Genomic DNA, 20,714 nt, shown 5'->3' with positions numbered 1-20,714 from the left:
ACAAATAGAGCAATGTTTTGAACACACCATACACTTCTGGGAATCAACAGATTTAATCGTTGAAAAATTGAACACTTGATTTTTATTTACATTTGTGTTGCCATCATGTTCCTTTTTTTTATTTTTTATCTTTATGTTGATCCCACATCATTTTGTGTTGCTTTATGTTTTGGTTGACCATGATGTTCATTTCACCACCCATCGGCCACCCTGGGTCGCTCTCTAGAAAGAGAAGGGGAGAGGGGCAGACACACCCCAAGACGAGGGCTTCCTCACCCCAGACCCCTCAGATACCCCCACCCTCTCATCTGCCAGTCTGTCCCCAGAGCCCATCCTCCTCAGCAACCCCCAGATAAAGATTGAAGACTCCAGTAAGTATTCAACCAGTTGCCTGAAATAAATGGAGACATTAAAGGAATAGTTCACCCAAAACTGAAAATTCTGTCATCATTTACTCACCCTCAAGTTGTTCCAAACCCATTTGACTTTCTATCTTCTGTGGAACACAAAATGAGAAATGTTGAAGAATGTCACAGTCCCTTTTATATATACAATGGCATTTGATAGTGAATCACTTTAAAGCTTAAAAAGGACACAAAAATATTATAAAATACTTTTCATGTCATGAATATAATATATATTTTAAAGTCTTTTTTAGGCATAAGTTTTGGTGAGAAAAACCCCAAATTTAAGTCATTATTCAGTGAAAATCGTGCTGTACGTTGCACATTCATGAGAGTCAATGAGGGAAGCTCGTTCATGTGAGAACTTTACAGAAGTGCAGCACAGGACTAAACGCGTGAGGATTAAGTGCGAGGTAGTGTGAAAGAGCTTCTCTCATGCACCCACTTGAGCACGCAGTGGATGTCACTGTCCACTACTATTGTATTGAAAAAAGGGACCGGGGGGAGTCGCGTGGCACCATGCAAAGTTCGGATGTGTGAAAGGTGAGCTCTGCGCACTTAGCTAGTTTTAATACTTTTTGTGTCATAAACTGGTGAGATTCAATACACCCTGATTCTTAACTGTTTTAGTAAGACAATATGTCAAAGAATTCAAAGTCCTCGGGCTCTGGAGACATTAAAAAACACTTATGTGCTCAAGCTGAAGCCCCTGAGCATTAAGAGTGGGGGATGTCGAGAAACGGATCGATTATCTGGAGTCATCGGAGAGGGAATTTGCTGCTAATCCACTAGTGACCAAGGTGGATTTGGAGCATGTCTGGGAGAAGCTGGAAAATTTGGTGAACCGTAACCAGCGGAATAACGTCCGAATTGTTGGAATTCCTGAGGACGAAGAAATTCCTGGACGGGCTCTTTCCGAATCTGCTCGACATAACAGGCCATAAGCTGGAAATCGAGCGAGCTCACAGGGTTCTGGCTCGGCGATCCACTGAGGGAGACAGGCCCCGATCAATTCTGGCCAAATTTCTGAGATCATCCGATAAAGATCTCGTGTTACGCGAGGCAAGGAGTAAAGGAAGGCTTTCTTGGAAGAACCACAGCATTTCCTTGTTCCCAGACTTTGCAAATTCAACGAGAGAAACGTGATCGATTCAAGGAATGCAAGAAACTCTTACATCAACGGAAGGTAGCTTTTGCACTGATGTTCCCGGCCAAATTGAGAATAGATGCTAAGGATGTCCGCAAAATATTTACATGTCCCCAGCAAGCCATGTCCTTCATAAAGTCAATGGACTGATTAAGTTATTTTGTGGTACTCACGTTGCAGCCAAGTTAGCCTGACTCACTGAACATTCACTTGACTGTCCGAGGAAATTGAGCGCCTTTTTTGTTTCTTCTTGTGCTGGTTCCGCCTAGCGGCTGGAGTTGCTTTGTGTAGTAGCACTCCTTCGGGACAGTGTTGTGGATGAATCTGCACGTTCTTTGTGCTTATGCCTCCTATTGGTTGGAGTTTTTTTTGTGGAGCATTTGTTGCAGGACATTGGAGTGATTGGGTCATTTGTTGCACTCATGTAGCAGTCGAATGGGCCGGCTCACTGAACATTCGTTTGACAGCCTGAGGAAACTGAATGGCTTTTTTTTTTTTTTTTTTGCTGGTTCCGCAAGCAGCTGGAGCTTGTTTTTGGAGGAACACACCTTCGGGACAGTTATGTGGATGAATCTACATGTTCTGTGTGTTTATTCCACCTATTGGCTGGAGTTTGTTTTATAGATTATCTTATAGACGCCAGTTGGAGCTGTCATGCACAGGGTTAATGCGCACGTTTTTCTTTTTTCTGTTTGTTTGGTTCGGGGGGAAGTTTGGGATTTGATTGATGCACTAATTTTGGAATGTGGTCTTTATCATTTTATTTTTGACACACAATCTATTTTTTCTAATATGTCAAAATGTCAAATGTTAATATGAGTGGATTGTCTCTCTCCACGTGGAATGTGAATGGGTTGGGGCACCCCATAAAAAGGGGTTATTTATTTTCTTAAACGTAAGAAATATCATATAGTGTTTCTTCAAGAAACACATCTTTCCCCGCAGGAAGTTGAAAAATTTGGGAAGATATGTGGTGGATATGTTTTCTTTAGTGCTGGCTCAAGTAAGAGTAGGGGAGTCATTACACTAAGTAAGCATCTACGATTCAAATGTCTAAAACAGATTAAAGATAAATTAGGAAGAGTCATTCTTGTTTTAGCAGAAATTCAGGGGCAAAGGTTGATTTTGGCTAATATTTATGCACCTAACGCTGATGATCAGGGCTTTTTTATAGACCTTGAAGGGATATTGCAAGCCGCTGGCACCCCTCATGATATAATATTGGGAGGAGACTTTAATCTATTGATGGACTCAGTCCTTGATCATAGTGAAGCAAAAGTGTGTAAGCCCCCTAGAGCAACATTGACGTTTCACAGGATGTGTAAAAATCTTGGTCTTACAGATATTTGGAGACTTTTGAACCCATCTGGTATGGACTATAGATTTTTTTAATCAGTCCATAAGATTATATCTATCCTCATTTCATCTGTTGTTGATCACTCAATTGGAAACATCTTAGTCTCAGATCACGCCCTGGTGTGTTTATAGGTGTTGCCACATATGGAGAAAAATAAATCATATAGTTGGCGCTTTAATGTATCCCTTTTGCAAAATTCCAACAAATGTTAAAGGCTGAAATCAATGTTTATATGGAGACCAACTGGTCCTCAGTGTCCTTTGTGGGCATGGCTTGGGAGGCACTTAAGGCGGTTCTTAGGGGCCGGATCATACAGTATGCCTCATTCATCAAAAAATCCAAAGCACGTAGCACTCGTAGATTTAGAAGGGAATATTAAAAGTGCTGATGGCCTCAGAGAATTGACCCGATTGAAATACAGATATAATACTATTTTGTCGCGGAAGGTGGAGTTTTGGCTATTCAGGGCAAGACAACCATACTTTGAGTCAGGGGAAAAAGCAGGGAAGCTTTTTGCTAGATATATAATGCAGAGAGAGTCTTTTTCTACCATTCCCTCAGTGAAATCTGCTGGTGATAAAATATTTACCTAAGCCATTGATATTAATAATGCTTTTAAAGAATTCTATCTTGATCTCAATAGTTCCACATCTTCGTCTACTGATGAAGATATTAGAAACTTTGTGGAACCATTAGAACTCCCTAAACTGATGACGGAGCAAAAAAATTATCTTGATTCTGAGATAAACTTGGAGGAGCTTGGCGATGTAATTAAGGCCTTGCCTACAGGCAAGGCTCCGGGTCACACGGCTTTGCCACAGAATTTTTTAGATCTTGTGCTACAGAACTGGCTCCACTTTTGTTAGAAGTTTATACGGAATCATTAAAGAATGGAAAGCTTCCTCCAACTATGACACAAGCCCGGATCAGTCTGATTCTTAAAAAGGACAAAGATCCAAGCGAGTGTAAGAGTTACTGTCCAATTTCCCTGATCCAGCTAGACGTAAAAATATTGTCAAAAATTCTGGCTAACCGATTAAGTAAAGTTATGACATCTCTTATACATATAGATCAGGTGGGGTTTATTCAGGCCGCAGCTCTTCTGATAACATTAGGCATTTCATCAGTATCATGTGTTCAGTGGCGAATGATCAGACTCTGGTCATTGCCATCTCACGTGATGCCGACAAGGCATTTGATATGGTAGAATGGGATTATCTTTTTAAGATTTCGGAAATATACGGGTTTGGGAATACTTTTATTGGATTGATTAAGTTACTTTATAGACACCCGGTAGCGGCAGTACAAACAAATGGATTAATTTCAGATTATTTTACTCTGGAGAGGGACACTCGGCAGGGTTGCTCTCTTTCCCCATTATTGTTCTGTCTTGCCCTGGAACCATTAGCAGCCATGATAAGAAAGGAAGATGATTTTCCAGGGGAGGTGGCAGGAGGTATGATGCATAAACTTTTGCTTTACCCAGATGATATTTTATTATTTGTCTCCGACCCCACTAGATCTATGCCTTGCCTCCACAGAATTATTAATTCCTTTTCTAAGTTCCCAGGATACAGAGTCAATTGGTCTAAATCCGAAGCTTTGGCTCTGACAGCGTACTGCCCAGCGATGGCTTTTCAGCCGGGCGTCTTCCAGTGGCCCAAACAGGGCATTTTATTCCCAGCAAATTTGTATGATTTAGTTTAATTAATTTTGACCCCTTAATAAAAAAGTTTTTGAGCAATGTGGGCAGGTGGGCTTCATTACATTTATCGATGATTGGGAAGGTTAATGTTATTAAAATGAATTGTATTTCAAAATTCAACTACCTGCTACAATCTCTCCCTGAAGATGTCCCCCTCTCTTATTTCAAGCAATTTGATAGCATAGCGAAGTCCTTCATTTGGAATAGTAAGCGTCCCAAATTACATTTCAATAAATTACATAATCCAATTGACAAAGGTGGGCTAGGCCTACCCAAGATTTTTTTTTATTATTATGCATTCGGTCTCAGACATTTGGCTCATTGGTTGCTTCCACCTGAGAAAGCCCCTCCCTGGTTTTGTATTGAACAAGAAGTTCTTGCCCCTATTTTGCTATTGCAAAGCGTTTCTATCAGACTAAACGGAGAAGTTAAATTACACCCCGTTATCTCGCATTTGCACTCGGTATGGACAAAAGTGTCCGGAGTGTTTAATTCGGACATTTATTTAAATGTTGCCTCAAGCATATGGCTGAACCCCAAATTATGTCCCCTTTCTGCTGGTCAGAGTGGATTGTGAGGGAGGGTAATATTCTCGGTGACCTATATGAGAGTGGAGTGTTGAGATCCTTTGAAAATTTGGTTTAACATTTTGGGATTCCCAGATCTCAGTTCTTTAGATATTTACAGCTGCGCCACCTGCTCTGTACTATTTTTGGCGGCAGATACTCTGGGAGAGGTGATTACTGCTTGTGGAAAAGGTCATAAAGCATCAGTGTATTACTCCCTGCTAATTCAGAGTCTGGAGGTTGGAGCTTTAACTTCTATCAAGAGATTATGGGAGAAAGATTTAAACTTGGTATTGGTGGAGGAAGTGTGGGCTAGGATTCTAAAAAATGTCAAGTCTGTATCTAGAGATGCAAGGGTGCGCCTTATGCAATTCAAGATTTTACATAGATTCAATTGGACCCCCTCTAGATTGTATAGGCTTGGTCTTAAAGACACACCCACCTGCTGGCAATGCCAATCAGAAGATGAAGACAAATTTTGGTGGTGTGTTAAGATCCAAGAATTTAGTTTGAAGGTTCAGAGTTTTATGTGTGATGTATTGGGCACTCAAATTTCATTTTGCCCCAGACTCTGTATTTTGGGCAATGGGGCAGTCATCAATATGGGGGATAAACACAAAAAATGGGTTCTGACCAGTGTTATGATAGGCAGACAGCTTATCTTAAGGGGATGGATGTCAGCTGGAGTGCCCTCATTTCGGGAGTGGTGTGCGGAGATGGGGAGGGTGGCAGCTTTCGAGGAGGTGTTATGTAGAAGGCTGGGGATTTGGGATTTGTTTGATATGAAATGGGGCAGTTATTTAGCGTTTTTGGGGGACTCTCAGGGAGGGGCTGTAGAACGAGAAGTATAGTTTTGGATGTGTATGATTATTATATATACACTATATTGCCAAAAGTATTCGCTCACCTGCCTTTAAACGCATATGAACTTAAGTCACATCCCATTCTTAATCCATAGGGTTTAATATGACGTCGGCCCACCCTTTGCAGCTATAACAGCTTCAACTATTCTGGGAAGGCTTTCCACAAGGTTTTGGAGTGTGTTTATGGGAATTTTTGACCATTCTTCCAGAAGCGCATTTGTGAGGTCAGACACTGATGTTGGACGAGAAGGCCTGGCTCGCAGTCTTCGCTCTAATTCATCCCAAAGTTGCTCAATCGGGTTGAGGTCAGGACTCTGTGCAGGCCAGTCAAGTTCTTCCACACCAAACTCGCTCATCCATGTCTTTATGGACCTTGCTTTGTGCACTGGTGCGCAGTCATGTTGGAACAGGAAGGGGCCATCCCCAAACTGTTCCCACAAAGTTGGGAGCATGGAATTGTCCAAAATCTCTTGGTATGCTGAAGCATTCAGAGTTCCTTTCACTGGAACTAAGGGGCCAAGCCCAGCTCCTGAAAAACAACCCCACACCATAATCCCCCTCCACCAAACTTCACAGTTGGCACAATGCAGTCAGACAAGTACCGTTCTCCTGGCAACCGCCAAACCCAGACTCGTCCATCAGATTGCCAGATGGAGAAGCGTGATTCGTCACTCCAGAGAACGCGTCTCCACTGCTCTAGAGTCCAGTGGCGGCATGCTTTACACCACTGCATCCGACGCTTTGCATTGCACTTGGTGATGTATGGCTTGGATGCAGCTGCTCGGCCATGGAAACCCATTCCATGAAGCTCTCTATGCACTGTTCTTGAGCTAATCTGAAGGCCACATGAACTTTGGAGGTCTGTAGCGATTGACTGCAGAAAGTTGGCGACCTCTGCGCACTATGCGCCTCAACATCCGCTGACCCCACTTCGTGGCTGAGTTGCTGTCATTCCCAATCGCTTCCACTTTGTTATAAAACCACTGACAGTTGACTGCGGAATATTTAGTAGCGAGGAAATTTCACGACTGGACTTGTTGCACAGGTGGCATCCTATCACAGTACCACGCTGGAATTCACTGAGCTCCTGAGAGTGGCCCATTCTTTCACAAATGTTTGTAGAAGCAGTCTGCATGCCTAGGTGCTTCATTTTATACACCTGTGGCCATGGAAGTGATTGGAACACCTGAATTCAATTATTTGGATGGGTAAGCGAATACTTTTGGCAATATAGTGTATATATATATATATATATATATATATATATATATATATATATATATATATATATATATATATATATATATATATATATATCATATATTTAGTGTGTGTGTGTGTGTGTGTGTGTGTGTGTGTGTGTATTCTTATGTGTGACCACAGGGGTGTTCGTTGGGGGTCAGGGTGGTGTTGGTGATTGAGGAGGGGGAGGGGTAATAGTGGGGGTTAAATGTTGATTCAATGTATATATGTTCTGTTTTTCTGTGTTATATCTACGAATCAATAAAAAATGTTTAATCAGAAAAAAGGGACCGGGGCATTCTTCAAAATTTCTCCTTTTCTGTTCCGTTGGACTGTCACGATTATTAAATAATCGTCTGATTATGAGTATTTGATCTAACTGCAGTTATTTGAGATAACCACGATTATTGTGCACTTTAAATTCCAATCACATTTTACTGTCCAAATAAGGGAATGAACGGTGCATTTAAGTGCCTCATTTAATAGTGCAGCTCCTGAAGAACCTGTGAAGATTAAGCACTTCTGAACCAGGCTTGAACAGATGTGATGCATGCGCCATCTGCGGAGGTTTGTGTGCCAATCTCCCGCGAACATATAAATGAGCATTATGGTGAAAGCAATGCACTCCGGTTTCACTTTAATTTAATGATTGTGTAATGGCAAATGTTATTTGTCTTTGTGGTTTCATACTCGCAGTGTTAATGACATGCAGTGATACAGATGAGCCATGTGTCACTCCCGCTTACTCTATTTCTAAGGAGATGATAGAATGAAGAAACACAGCATCTAAAAGGTATTTCTTCACGTGAAATAAGGGCTCATGGATTTAATCGGATACTGAGCCTTAAAATAATGTGTGAAAGTGAAGAATGTTGTACAGAAATATTTTACTATAATAGAATAGAATATTTATAATAATAATATAATAATTAATAAATAGCTATTCAGGTGTGCTGGGTTCCAACAACAACAGTGTAAATGCAAAATGGACCTAGACTAAAAGAGACAGATTTTTATTAAGTATTAATGAATATTTTTAAATATTTGGATATTTAAAATATAATTTTTTAATGTCATTCATATGTTTTTAAAGCCTTAAAAGAAATCATGTAAAAGTTAAATATGAATAAATTACTTCTTAAGGTTTATAAAGCACACACACCTATGGCAAATGTATGACAATTTGTATGACAATTAATCTTCATAATCGTTAAAGCCCTAAAACAGACAATTAATCATTATTAATCATTAGTCATAATCACAATTTTTTAGACAATTAATTGTCAGCCAGATTTAATAATCATGACATCCTTAGTGTTCCATATAGAAAAGAAATTCATACAGGTTTGGAACAACATGAGGGTAAGTAAATGATTACAGAATTTACATTTTTTTATGAACTATTCCTTCAGCCATATGTTAATGTCTATTAACCTAATGTAAATACATTAACATAAACTTTTTTTATTTTGAAGAGGGAGAGTACTCAAATATGGGGACCCATCTGTGCCATTCAGAAATCAGTTAAACAACTGAAAATCCATTGACAAAACTGGAATTAATTAATGGAACAATAAAGTAATAGATGAGTCGGTAATCAGCGTAAATTAAGCGATTAAAAAATAATAAAAATGACAAAAAATTTTAATTTAAATACACCTTTCAGAAGGTGAAAATGAAGTGCATTTTGCTTGCACAATGACATTCCTTGTAATATTTATGAAATGTTTTGCTGTAAAAAGTATCTTTGGTGCCACCTCCTGGCACTTTATGGAGGGGGAAAAAAAACATTTCAAACGGGTAAAACATATCTATCATTTTATCACAATATGGGCTATATTGAGTTTAATTATATTTATGAATTGCTAAATTGTATATGTATAGACATTCTTATGAATGTTTATTCATTTTTTGGTGTCATAAAATTTATTTTATGTAATTGATTTTGTATCTCGTCATACACCAGCTTTCACATTTAATTCTTTTTAAAAAAAAAAAATATTTTTATCCCTTTTCTCCACAATTTGGAATGCCTAATTCGGTTACTCACCTCAATCCGGGTGGCGGAGGACAAGTCTCAGTTGCCTCTGCTTCTGAGACTGTCAATCCATATTATCACGTGGCTCGTTGTGCATGACACCGTGGAGACTCACAGAATGTGGAGGCTCATGCTTTTCTCCGTGATCCACGCACAAATTACCACGTGCCCCATTGAGAGCAAGAACCACTAATCGTGACCACGAGGAGGTTACCCCATGTGACTCTACCCTCCCTATCAACTGGGCCAATTTGGTTGCTTAGGAGACCTGGCTGGAGTCACTCAGCACACCCTGGATTCCAACTCTCGACTATCAGATTTCATTCATTTATTGATTTTGTAATTATTCATTTATTTATTTATTTATTTATTTTTTTATTGATCAGTCAATCTCTTTAATTTTAAGAGGAATAAATTGGCTCCTATACTGAGATACAGGTAACAGGTGTCATCACAAGCATTGTAAATGTCAGATGTAAGAATGTCTTGAGGATATACTTACTGTTACTGGATCATGGAAATTTGAAATTTTTAAAAGATTAAAGGAATATTCTGGGTTCGATACAAATTAAGCTCAGTCGACAGCATTTGTGGCATAATGTTCATTACCACAAAAATTAATTTTGACTTGCCACTCCTTTTCTTCAAATAAAGCAAATATCTGAGTTACAGTGAGGCACTTATAATAGAAGTGAATGGGGACAATCTTGGTTCTGATCTTGTCTGACTATATAGGGTTTATGGGGTTAGTGCCATTCAAATTGATTTTCAGTCCAGAATTCTGTTTTAATCTCAGTCCAAGGATTTCATTTCTACTCTTGCCAAAATAAACCCTGCACACTCCCCTGTTCACCTCAAATGTTCCTCATTAGTTCAATGTGTGTTCCTATGTTTTTCCGCTCCCCCCCAGATTGAGTCACACAAACTGATGTTCCGTGAGCAGGCCAAAGCGCGAACCGACCATGGTGCAGAAATCGTGTCTCTAGAGGAGTCGCCACATGGCTTGAGCACCGTTTCCTCCTCCGGCAGCATCAACATGGCAGATCCGCCGCAGCTTTCCACCCTCGCAGACCAGGTGTCTGCGTCTCTGGCCAAGCAGGGCTTGTGATTGGACCACACCACCACCCAAACACGCCCCTAAAACCCAACCCCCTAACACATTCACACACATTCACCTGCCTGATACGGTAACATTGTAACACTGAAAGGTGTCACTTTGTGGCCCAGAAAACATTGTCAAGTAACCTCTGGCAGACACTGTTCAGTTTTGTAATATGTATGATTTATAGGCCAATGAAGCTGTTTTAACTGAATTATGTATGGATTTGCCTGTTCACTTGTCCCTCGCCTTAAGTCAGTGTTCTTGGTGGGAATTTAGGAATCAAAATATATAGATATTTTGTCCTACAATCTTGCTCCCTTGACATAAGTGGATATACTGTATTTAGTAGCACAAAATTGCATTCATGTATTTGTTGAACATCACATATTTTCTTTAATTTAAGCCTTTTTTTTTAAGGTTGAATCAGGTTACAATCAGATTTAAGATCACAAATAAGTCGCTAAGAAGCACCTAAAATGAAAATCTGAGCGTCTTAGAGCACCATGTCTTCAGAGACATAGAAACTTAAAGCCCTGCAGTTCATTTGAAATTATGTGTGAGGCATAAGTGATGAAAAAAAGACTTACAGAACAGCTTTGTGAGAGCTTTTGAAAGCTGAAGCCTTTTGGTTCTTTCAAGCTCTTGTGTGTGCCATTGATCTGAGATTACACTTCAACAAGATGTGAAGATGTCCAAGATGCCCCCTGAGATATTTTCTGCAGTAAACCATGAGATTCAGATTGCTTCACAGAGAAACGCTTTTCTTACAGTATTATTCTGTGGATATGGGATGTTTATTATATGAACAGTTATTTTTGTGCCAACTGGCAGTCTTGAATTTTCATTTTCATCAGTGATAAATAAAAATGCCTCTCCTACTTTTAGTTTGGTTTTCAAAGGTGCTGTAAGCGATTTTTTTCATGGAGAAATATACAAAAAATGTTCCTACTCCCTTAAAGATATGAATGAAATGTGACCTGAGATATCTCACCAATCTCTGTGACAGCTGTAGACTTTGTAAACAGCAAACAATAATGTGTCTGCAGACACTGACGCTTTTCAACTGTCAATCATTTTGCTCGTTCTCATAGTGTTGCATTTGAAGCCGATCATTGAGGCTATGATTCATAATGTTTGTCAGTTGAGGGCACTATTGTGCCACAAACAATGCTGCTCTTTTGAGACTTGTGTCTCTGCAGAACAAAAATAAGCATTTTTCCAATCAGTGGGTGTTTTCAAACCCATTTACATGATTTTCCTGCTACACTGAAATTCCCTACTTTCATTGGATAGTTGAAAAAACTCCCATCATGATTTGAAAACACCCACAGATTGAGAAATGCCCGTTATTGTTCCACAGAGACCTATACTTCACTCTTTTGCTTGGTTTTGGTCTCAAAATTAACTTTGGAGGGTGGGGTTTTGGAATGAAGGGGCATGGCTAATTCAATGGCTCAGTCACGTCAAAGCTTCAGAATGCTAAAATTGCTTAAAGCACCTTTAACACTGGCAACTAACAAAACATTTAATTGATATTGATTTTTTTTTTTTTTTTTTTTTTGCATAAAACTAAATTATCTAAATTAAGTTGTTGCTAAATGTATTAAGTTGCACATGGCAGATGTTTTTAAGGACAAGTTGCATGTGTTATATTTGGCAGGTGCAATGATTGAGATTTTATCCGTAACTGCCAATTTCTCTCTTTTATTGCTTGTGTGACAGCCAGATGTAATTTATGAGATGAATTGCCAAACGGTTCTCCTTAAAGGAAAATTCTGGGTTCAATACATTGGTGGCATAATATTGATTATCACAAAAATTTATTTCGACTCGTCCCTCCTTTTCTTTAAAAAAAAAGCTCAAATCTGGGTTCCAGTGAAGCACTTACAATGGAAGTGAATGGGGACAAACCGTAAACGTCAAAAGTATTGCCACAAGACGTAAACAATATGCATGTAAACATGATTTTAGTGTGATAAAATCATTTATATCCAATTTTGCGACTTTTTTGCCATGACGACATAATGCCGTAAACCCTAAAACGATTTAAACAACTTCAAAGCTAAAATAATACATGAGTTGTGACAGAATTAATGTAAATGCATTTATAAAATTATAAGCTTCACATTTCTGCCTTTAAACCCTCCAAAAATTGCCCCCCTTCACTTCCATTGTAAGTGCCTCACTGTAACCTCCATGTTTGGGACGAGTCGAAATAATTTTTTGTGGTAATCAACATTATGCCACAAATGCTGTCAATTGAGCTTAACTTGCACTGAACCCGGAATATTCCTTTAAGGCACACTCTGGTCTGTTGTAAATTGCCCTTCACATGTATTCTCATAATATGTTGTATTGTTCTTCACAAAAAAATCCACTATATCACAAGCATGCATGTTAGAACGTTCTGATCTTTTGAACACTTCCTATTCAGCTGTATTACGTCTTTGAATGAGGATGTAATGTCCTCAACTGATTATATTGCTTAAATTCTCTCCCTTTGCACTGCACTATTGCAGAATGTTTAATGAGCTTTGATCAACTCCACACTATCATTGCTCCTTGCATGCATTTCATGTAAGAAGCCCAAGATACTGCGTTGTCTCTTAAGTATATCCTGTAAATGCTGACATGCTTATTAGGATATGTATGTAGATAGTAGTCAAAAAAAGCACTACACAGACGACGACCCCTGTTTCTTTGTGTTGGAGATGAAGCCGTGTAACTACCATAAGATATTTAATGTATGTTTATTGTATGTGAATGACTGTATGTTTCTACAAGGACTTGAAGAGACTTTAAAAAAAGCAGAGAAGTTCAGAGACCATGCTTGCAACACTTTAATCTGCATGCCGAGTTGTTTTACATAGATTGGCAACACATTTCTGAATGTTTTCTGACTAGGGTGGGTTTTGGTATGTTAAAGTTTTGGAAACATGATGTTGTTCCATTGTGGTGCTGTTGTGAGACGAGGGGGAAATTGAGAGTTTAGCTGACAGGAAGAAAAAAAGAAGAGTCTGTCCTTTGGTTTCAGTGTCTCACTCTATAGCACATGCCACATGGTTCTGGGTGCAGTTTTGCCATCTTGTTGTCATTGACTCCATGTACCATTTTTACAGTTGTAAATTTTAGCTTGGGAACTGTGGTTGTCAATTTTGTTCTTGTGTGTTTTATTAATAACTGGTTTACAATGATTCTTGATGTACATGTGAATTTGGAAATAAAGGATATTACAAAATGTAATGTGATTATTATCAATATTAAGGTACAACAGGTCTAAAGGCCCCAGGGGGGCACTTTTGATATCTCTGTGTGGGGTAAAAGAAGAAAGGTGGCAAGGGGGCCTTTAATGAATTTTAATAAATAATAATAAAAAAAAAACTATTATTTTCACACAAATGTTGTTCCTTCAACATGGACGTGGCACTGGGTGGCAGCTGCCACCCTAAAAATGAGCTTTGCCACCCCAACTCCGTTAAAATATCACAGCTTGCATACTGGAGACGCTAATGTAAATACAGACTGTGTGCAACAGCTTAACCCATCCGTGTCGTGCATGACAACATTCCGCCAATAAGAAGAAATGTATTTTTTCCTTGAAATCAAAATCAATTTACTCTTGTAATACTCGTTACTACTCTTATTGTGCACAACCCATTGGTGCACATCATTTAAAAAACATTTATAAAATGGATTCATCCAAATATAGTAGCTTTGTCCACCTCTGAAATTTCATTTCTGTCATTCATTTTCAGGTGGCTGCACAGTTTTGGTTAGTTTTAACAGAATATTCCGGGTTCAACACAAGTTAAGCTCAATCGACAGCATTTGTGGCATAATGTTGATTACCACAAAACTTTATTTTGACTTGCTCCTCCATTAAAAAAAAAAAAAAAAAAAAAAAGCCAAAATCTGGGTTCTAGTGAGGCACTTACATTGGAAGTGAATGGGAAACAATTTTTGAATGTTAAAATACTCACTTTTTTTAAAATTAGCCACAGGACAAACAATATGCGGGTAAACATGACTTAAGTGTGATAAAATCACTTACTATCCTTTTCTATGTAAAGTTATAGCCAATTTTACAACTTCGTTGCCATGACGATGTAATTAACAAACCCTAAAACGACAATTTAAACAACTTTACAGCTCAATTAATACATGAGTTTTAACAGAAGAATTCATGTAAGTGCTTTTATAAAATTATACGCTTCAAATTTCTGCCTTTAAACCCTCCATAAATTGGCCCCATTCACTTCCATTGTAAGTCTCTCACTGTAACCTCCATTTTTGCTTTTTTAAAGAAAAGGAGGGAAGAGGTGAAATAATTTTTTGTGGTAATGATCATTATGCCACAAATGTTGTCAATTGAGCTTAACTTGTATTGAACCCGGAATATTCCTTTAACCAATAACCAAATAGCTCATTTAGGCATTGTTTTAGGTTGCTGTTGCGGCTTTTCTAAAATCTTTCTGATGGTTATTGTCCTTTTTTTAATTTAATGTTAATGTAATAAATGGCATAAAAATGATGGCAATAATAACAGTAAGCTTGAAATAGAAGTGTTGTCAGTGGGAAACATTGAGATGCTTTTAAGTGAGAACTTGACCTTCACCCTCCATGTCCCAGTCACAACACCACCTCAAAAGTTTGTGCTGGTGAATTTGGCGACAGGAAGTCAAAAGTTCTGTGAAATTTTAATCACAAAGCGAGTTGTAGTTTCAGTTGTAAATGATGTAATAGTTAACAGGAAAACATTTTATTAACTCTACCTCCTCACCCAAACCCTAAACCTAACTGTCAGTGAAGTAAAAATGTCATTTTCGAGCGAAAATGCAATCTCTGAATCAATTGAACACCATTACTTCCTAGTTCCCACTGGACCAGAACTCGTGTTTCGGAGGTGTAGCAGTACGCTAGAGAGAAATGTGGTCATGGTTTAAACGATGTGAAAATTTCTGATGGGGGATGGCACTTGTCAGTAATTCATCAGCATGAGGTTGATGTCAGGGTGCATGAACTTTCAGAAGCAACATGTAAATTTCCTGTGTGCTCATGTTGCTAGGAGAGAAGTAGTAGTCCTTTACAGTCAACTGCAATCTACCATCAGGTCTGCTCTATTCTTGTATGAAACAGTAACTTTTCACTTTCCAATCAATTCCTGAATGATCAAATAAAGGACAACCCTACATTTTTTGCTTGTTGTATATCATGTATCATTAGGAAATAAGTCACTACAGAACTAAAATGATTTTCAAATGTAATTTCATGTTGACACAAATGTTAATCAACCTTGCTATACTGTACTCATCCATCATTTATAGCACTATGGGCTCTATTAATTACAGCCGTGCACAACATCACATCTAATGTTGGTGGGAGCGTTTGCGCTGTCTGTGGGTGTGTGTGCACAAACCTTGGTTGTATTGTATGTTAATGATGTGGCAAAAAGCACAGTTTACTATTTTCCTGTGAAATAGGTCATTGCACTAAGATGTTTCAGAAGCAAGTCTGTTTTCAGCGCAAAGTCTAAAATTGGCTCCGGCATTTGCATTTCGGAGATTCCACCAGCAGGTGGTAATAAAGTTCATGTCCAAACTGAGAATATTGTGGAACATCAAATTATGTCCCTGACAATAACTGCTGTAGCCGTTTTATGAAACAAAAATGTATGAGATTTTTGCTTAACTTTCTAGAGGTCATGGTTTATTTCTCAATTATTATTGTTTATATTTACAATTGTATTTATTATCTAATTTGTATTGGTATTTTTCCATCTGTTAAGTCACTGCAAAAGGGGCTGGTGGAAGTTGGATAGGGTAAAATATTTGGATTTGGGGAGGTGGTTATTTTGAATACTTCATTATTTTAATTATATTTTTGTTTAGTTTGAATTGTAATTTCAATTTAGAAATATTCTTGGTTGAAGTTTTCCAGGTTTCATTAAATTAATTTAATTTTAAAGTAGATTCGACTGGTGCGTCCATAAATAATAAAAAAAAAACTGATCCCACGATCCACAGCCTAACCTGAAATCTGATACAATCACCAGTCATGATTTGTGTCAGTAGATCAATTTGATTAATAATACTTACATTCTCTATAATTTAACGGAGCCCACATTCAAATCCTGTCAAGAACTTCATTTTCCATGTGTATAAAAAGAACGTCACTAGAAGCATGCCTGATGTTTAACAAGCACGCAGTTAATGCACAAAAGAAGTCTATATTTCTATTCTTCTAATTCATTTCAAGTGTAACGGTAGCCAGCTGGTACTTGATAACTGTGCAGTGTGTAAGCCTCACTCTCCTGGCCTTAAGAGAGGCACTAGTGACTGAGGCTAGAGGCCATGGCTTTATAGCCTCCTTGTTAGCGCGTCGACTCCTATGCCGGGGATCGGCATTTTGAATCCCGCTCTGAGTGGTTCGAGTGGAACTGGTGACACTGGTGCCGTTACCCGGATGGAAGTGAGGTTTGGGGGGTGAGTGTAATGGTAGCCAGCTGGTACTTGATAGCTGTGCAGTGTTTAAACCTCACCCTCCTGGCACGCACTAGCGACTGAGGCTAGCGACCATGTTAGCACGTCCGACTTCCATGCCGGGAATCACTGGTTTGAATCCTGCTCCAAGCGTGTCGAGTAGAACTGGTGACACATACAGATACTGCAATAACCGGAGAAGAACCTCAGAATTAAATTGCACTTAACCTAGCCCATTAGCGCTTTGCATGCGCAATTTCGCCAAAGCCACTTGCGTCTATGCTTACCGCATGCTTGCATGAAAATACCAAAACTTGATGCCAACTGACTTTGCGTGTAGCACTCTTAAAATATGGCCCTATATTTGCAATATCAACAAGACATCAATGAACAGTGATGCGACTTACACACTGGAGAGAGATGATTTGATTTTAATCATACTATTTACAAAAGGGGGTTTTTTGTTTTTCTTTTTTTCAGCAAATGATTTAGGTTAACTTCTGAAACAGTCCAAATTACAATGATACCTGTCTCAAGTAGCTATGAAGAGAAAGACATTAAGATTGTACAAAAAAGAAAAGGACAGGGCCACAACAATATTGGTTTGCATAGCAAGTAGATTTTCAAAAGGGGCAACAGGGCTGAATCAGAACACTAATATGGGATAACAAAACAAAAAGTGTCAAATATATTGACAAATTGAAAGGAAAAAGACATCTTATCAACACAAGTTTCCATAGAACTATAACCTGAGAAGGGCGGGTCTGATTGAAATGTCTGGCTCCTTAAAGGAATAGCAAAGTACAATCAAGAGAAGACGCAGAATTAGTCTGAAACATTTAAGAGCTGAGGTGTAAGAGCTAAAATGCTGCATACTAAAGGCTTGACTTTAACAGGTGGAAGCTTACAGAGGAAGATTCCATTCGACGTGATACATGATGTCATGAACATTAACATAGCTATACTCCATATGCTGGTCAGAAATTATTTAAAAAGGAAAGACAGAATGAAGGGAGGGTGGAGGAAGAGTGAGCAGAGAGAGAAAGCGATTAAGTATAAAGATATTGACGCCCTGTGAAGTGCTTTTCATCCGAGGAGAATATTTCTGGTTGGTGCTTAATACATGACTATCAAATGAGTAAGTAATGTGGGCAAGCATTTCTGTCAGGTTTTGGTTTTTGTCACTTCACAACACAAGCATACATATATAACTAGTCAGCAGAGAGGCACCCTTTGGTCAAGCCCTCTTTATGTCTGCTACACAGTGCACTATATAGTGTTCACCTGACAGGTTAGAATACCACACTAAGCCCCAATGATATATTTAGCTGACTATGAGAACATTTATGGAAACAACTTTCATACATCTCATTTACATTTTTCTTCTGTGAGAAAAGACAGGTTTAGCTTTCTATGTTCTGTAATATTCACTAAAAACTGTGAAAATAATAATTGGCTGATGTTTGAATATCAAACAACAGAAGACCCGACAGAATGTTTTTTTGTTTGTTTTGATTAGTACAAGTTCTATTTTCAGTTAATGCCATAGGAGGTGTGGTTTTAAGGTCATTCCCGTAGGTGGGTGGGCTTAAACAGGTTTATAGTCATGGTGAGGAGGCGTCACTCTCTGACTCCACCCTACAATGGGCGACTCTGAGGCTTGTAGGAAAGCTCAGCTGATCTCTGTCCGTCTCTGACTCCACTATCGGGTCCTCAGGCAAGGGAAAACTCCGACATTCCCAGGGCTGGACCGTCTGCCAAGAAAACATGGAGAATGTAAAGAATGGCAGGACTTTCTTAAAAACAGTTTAAGAATGTGTGAAAGAGATTTAAGAATGGTGCAGCCCCACACTGAGAACCACAGATCTAGCACATGTTTACATAGGAAAACAACTGAAAAACAGCACAGAAGGATACAAAAACATGTTCAATGTGAACGGCACCTTGTGTGTTCTGATTACCATCACTGTTGATGTTAATGGTCTGAGAGTACATAACTGTGTATGCTATGGTTTACCTTCTCCTCAAAGGTGCAGTCTGAAGTGGATCCACACGTGTCTTCGCTGTACGGCAGTCTGTGTGTGTCTCTGGTGTAAGGTGTGTGTGCGTCACGGGAGCAAGGTGTGTCGGGACTGGGTGGGCTCAGGGGGGACGGCACGGGCCCGTAGTCCTGCAGCAGGTGGAAGTGACCTGTGTCTGGGGACGAGGGCTGGGGCGTGGAAGGGTTCGTTCCCGCTATGGATGGTGTCGTTCGCCCATCCAGGGATTTATAGGACCTAGAAAGTGACAGGTTGATATTTAAATGTTGCCTGGTAACAACAGGAAGACACTGTAGCTGATCGATAAGGGCAGCGGTTTTCAAGCTTTTTTTTTTTTCGGGCAACGCAATTTTCAATATATTATATATATATATATATTTTTTTTTTTTTTTTTGCTGAAGTAAAATACCTTTTAAAAATTTATTTTAAATTAATTAAAACAGGAGATACATTTTAGCATGCTGTATTGACTAATTAGTGTCCTGGATCAGAGCTATTTCATTTATAATTTGCATATAGTTCAGTTTAATATACGGCACATTTTTAAAGTCTGCGACCCATCAGAAGGTCAGGACCACTGGATTAGAACATGTACCTGCTGCCTCTCCTCTTGGCGGGCGTAAGAGCAGTCCATCTCCAGCGAGAGCGTTCATGCTCCTCATATGACTGATGTAGTTTGGAGAACACAGCATCTGAAAGGTCCTCCACCTATAAAAGTGAATCATGAGGGGCATCACTAATGAGGATCAACAACATCTTGATTTGGTTTAGATGCTTGAGAGGAAAAAAAAAAGATCAACGTTATACCGGAATGTTATTATCATCGTCGTCCTCTGCCAGCGGCTGGGCACAAATGTCCACTTCCCTCCAACTGTGAAAAATGTTTTTTTTAAAAGAGTGAGGGGTCTAGAGGTGATATTGGATAAAAAATGTTTGGGGATATTACATTTTTATGCAAGTGATTTAAAGGTGTATTCCGGGGTAAATACAAGGTAAGCTCGATCATTAGCATCTGTGGCATACTCAGTTTGTTAAGTGCGTCAATAATAAATAAAAGTCTAGTTTAAAACTCTTAGGTGTTTAGAAATACTTAGTTCTTAGAAATACAATCTTTGTATTCTTGTTGTTTTCATACATTGAAAAAAATAATACCACGTTCTACAACAATTATGATTGAATTTAAATGTCAAATCGTGTATCAATTAAACAGTTTTATAATACTTTCAATGCACCTTAAATGCATGTGAAAAACATAATTATTAGTATTAAAAAAGCATCCAAAACACATTTTTCATGGTAACACTATATATATATATATATATATATATATATATATATATATATATATATATATATGTATACACACAGACACACACTGTATAATACATTTTAAAATTATAAATAGCAAGAAGTTTTCTTAGGGTTACTTCACTTGACCTGAACAAAATGTGCCTTTCCAAATAAAGCTTATATATATATATATATATATATTGCACACCCTGGCAGAAATTTTGGCACTGATTTTGAAAATAAGCCTGATCATGCCAAAAAAACGCCTTTTATTTAAGGATAGTGATCATATGAAGCCATTTATTATCACACAGTTGTTTGGCTCCTTTTTAAATCATAATGATAACAGAAATCACCCAAATGGCCCTGATCAAAAGTTTACATACCCTTGAATGTTTGGCCTTGTTACAGACACACAAGGTGACACAAACAGGTTTAAATGGCAATTAAAGGTTAATTTCCCACACCTGTGGCTTTTTAAA

The 20,714-nt window shown here is 38.5% G+C and overlaps 2 protein-coding genes across 6 annotated transcripts in view; one reads left to right on the top strand and one right to left on the bottom strand.

Annotated features, from left to right (window-relative positions):
* Positions 1-13,662, top strand: part of LOC127427397 (microtubule-associated protein tau-like) — a 63,941-nt gene extending 50,279 nt beyond the window's left edge. The window contains exon 12 of the mRNA XM_051674992.1: positions 10,233-13,662. Coding sequence (XP_051530952.1) covers positions 10,233-10,430 — 198 coding nt within the window. The 3' untranslated portion in view covers positions 10,431-13,662. The remainder of the gene's footprint in view (positions 1-10,232) is intronic.
* A 3,649-nt stretch (positions 13,663-17,311) lies between these two features.
* The window catches only part of LOC127427377 (KAT8 regulatory NSL complex subunit 1-like), a 45,065-nt gene continuing 41,662 nt past the window's right edge, over positions 17,312-20,714 (bottom strand). For all 5 annotated transcript variants that reach the window (XM_051674960.1, XM_051674958.1, XM_051674959.1 and 2 more), the window contains 4 exons: positions 19,750-19,813; positions 19,538-19,650; positions 18,921-19,179; positions 17,312-18,657 (listed from right to left, as the gene is read on the bottom strand). In XM_051674960.1, coding sequence (XP_051530920.1) covers positions 18,508-18,657; positions 18,921-19,179; positions 19,538-19,650; positions 19,750-19,813 — 586 coding nt within the window. In that variant the 3' untranslated portion in view covers positions 17,312-18,507. The remainder of the gene's footprint in view (positions 18,658-18,920; positions 19,180-19,537; positions 19,651-19,749; positions 19,814-20,714) is intronic.

This window comes from Myxocyprinus asiaticus, chromosome 36 (genome assembly GCF_019703515.2).
Source record: "Myxocyprinus asiaticus isolate MX2 ecotype Aquarium Trade chromosome 36, UBuf_Myxa_2, whole genome shotgun sequence".
Taxonomy (NCBI): Eukaryota; Metazoa; Chordata; class Actinopteri; order Cypriniformes; family Catostomidae; genus Myxocyprinus; species Myxocyprinus asiaticus.
The sequence above is the reverse complement of the archived record's forward strand: the minus strand, read 5'-3'. Positions and strand labels throughout refer to the sequence as shown.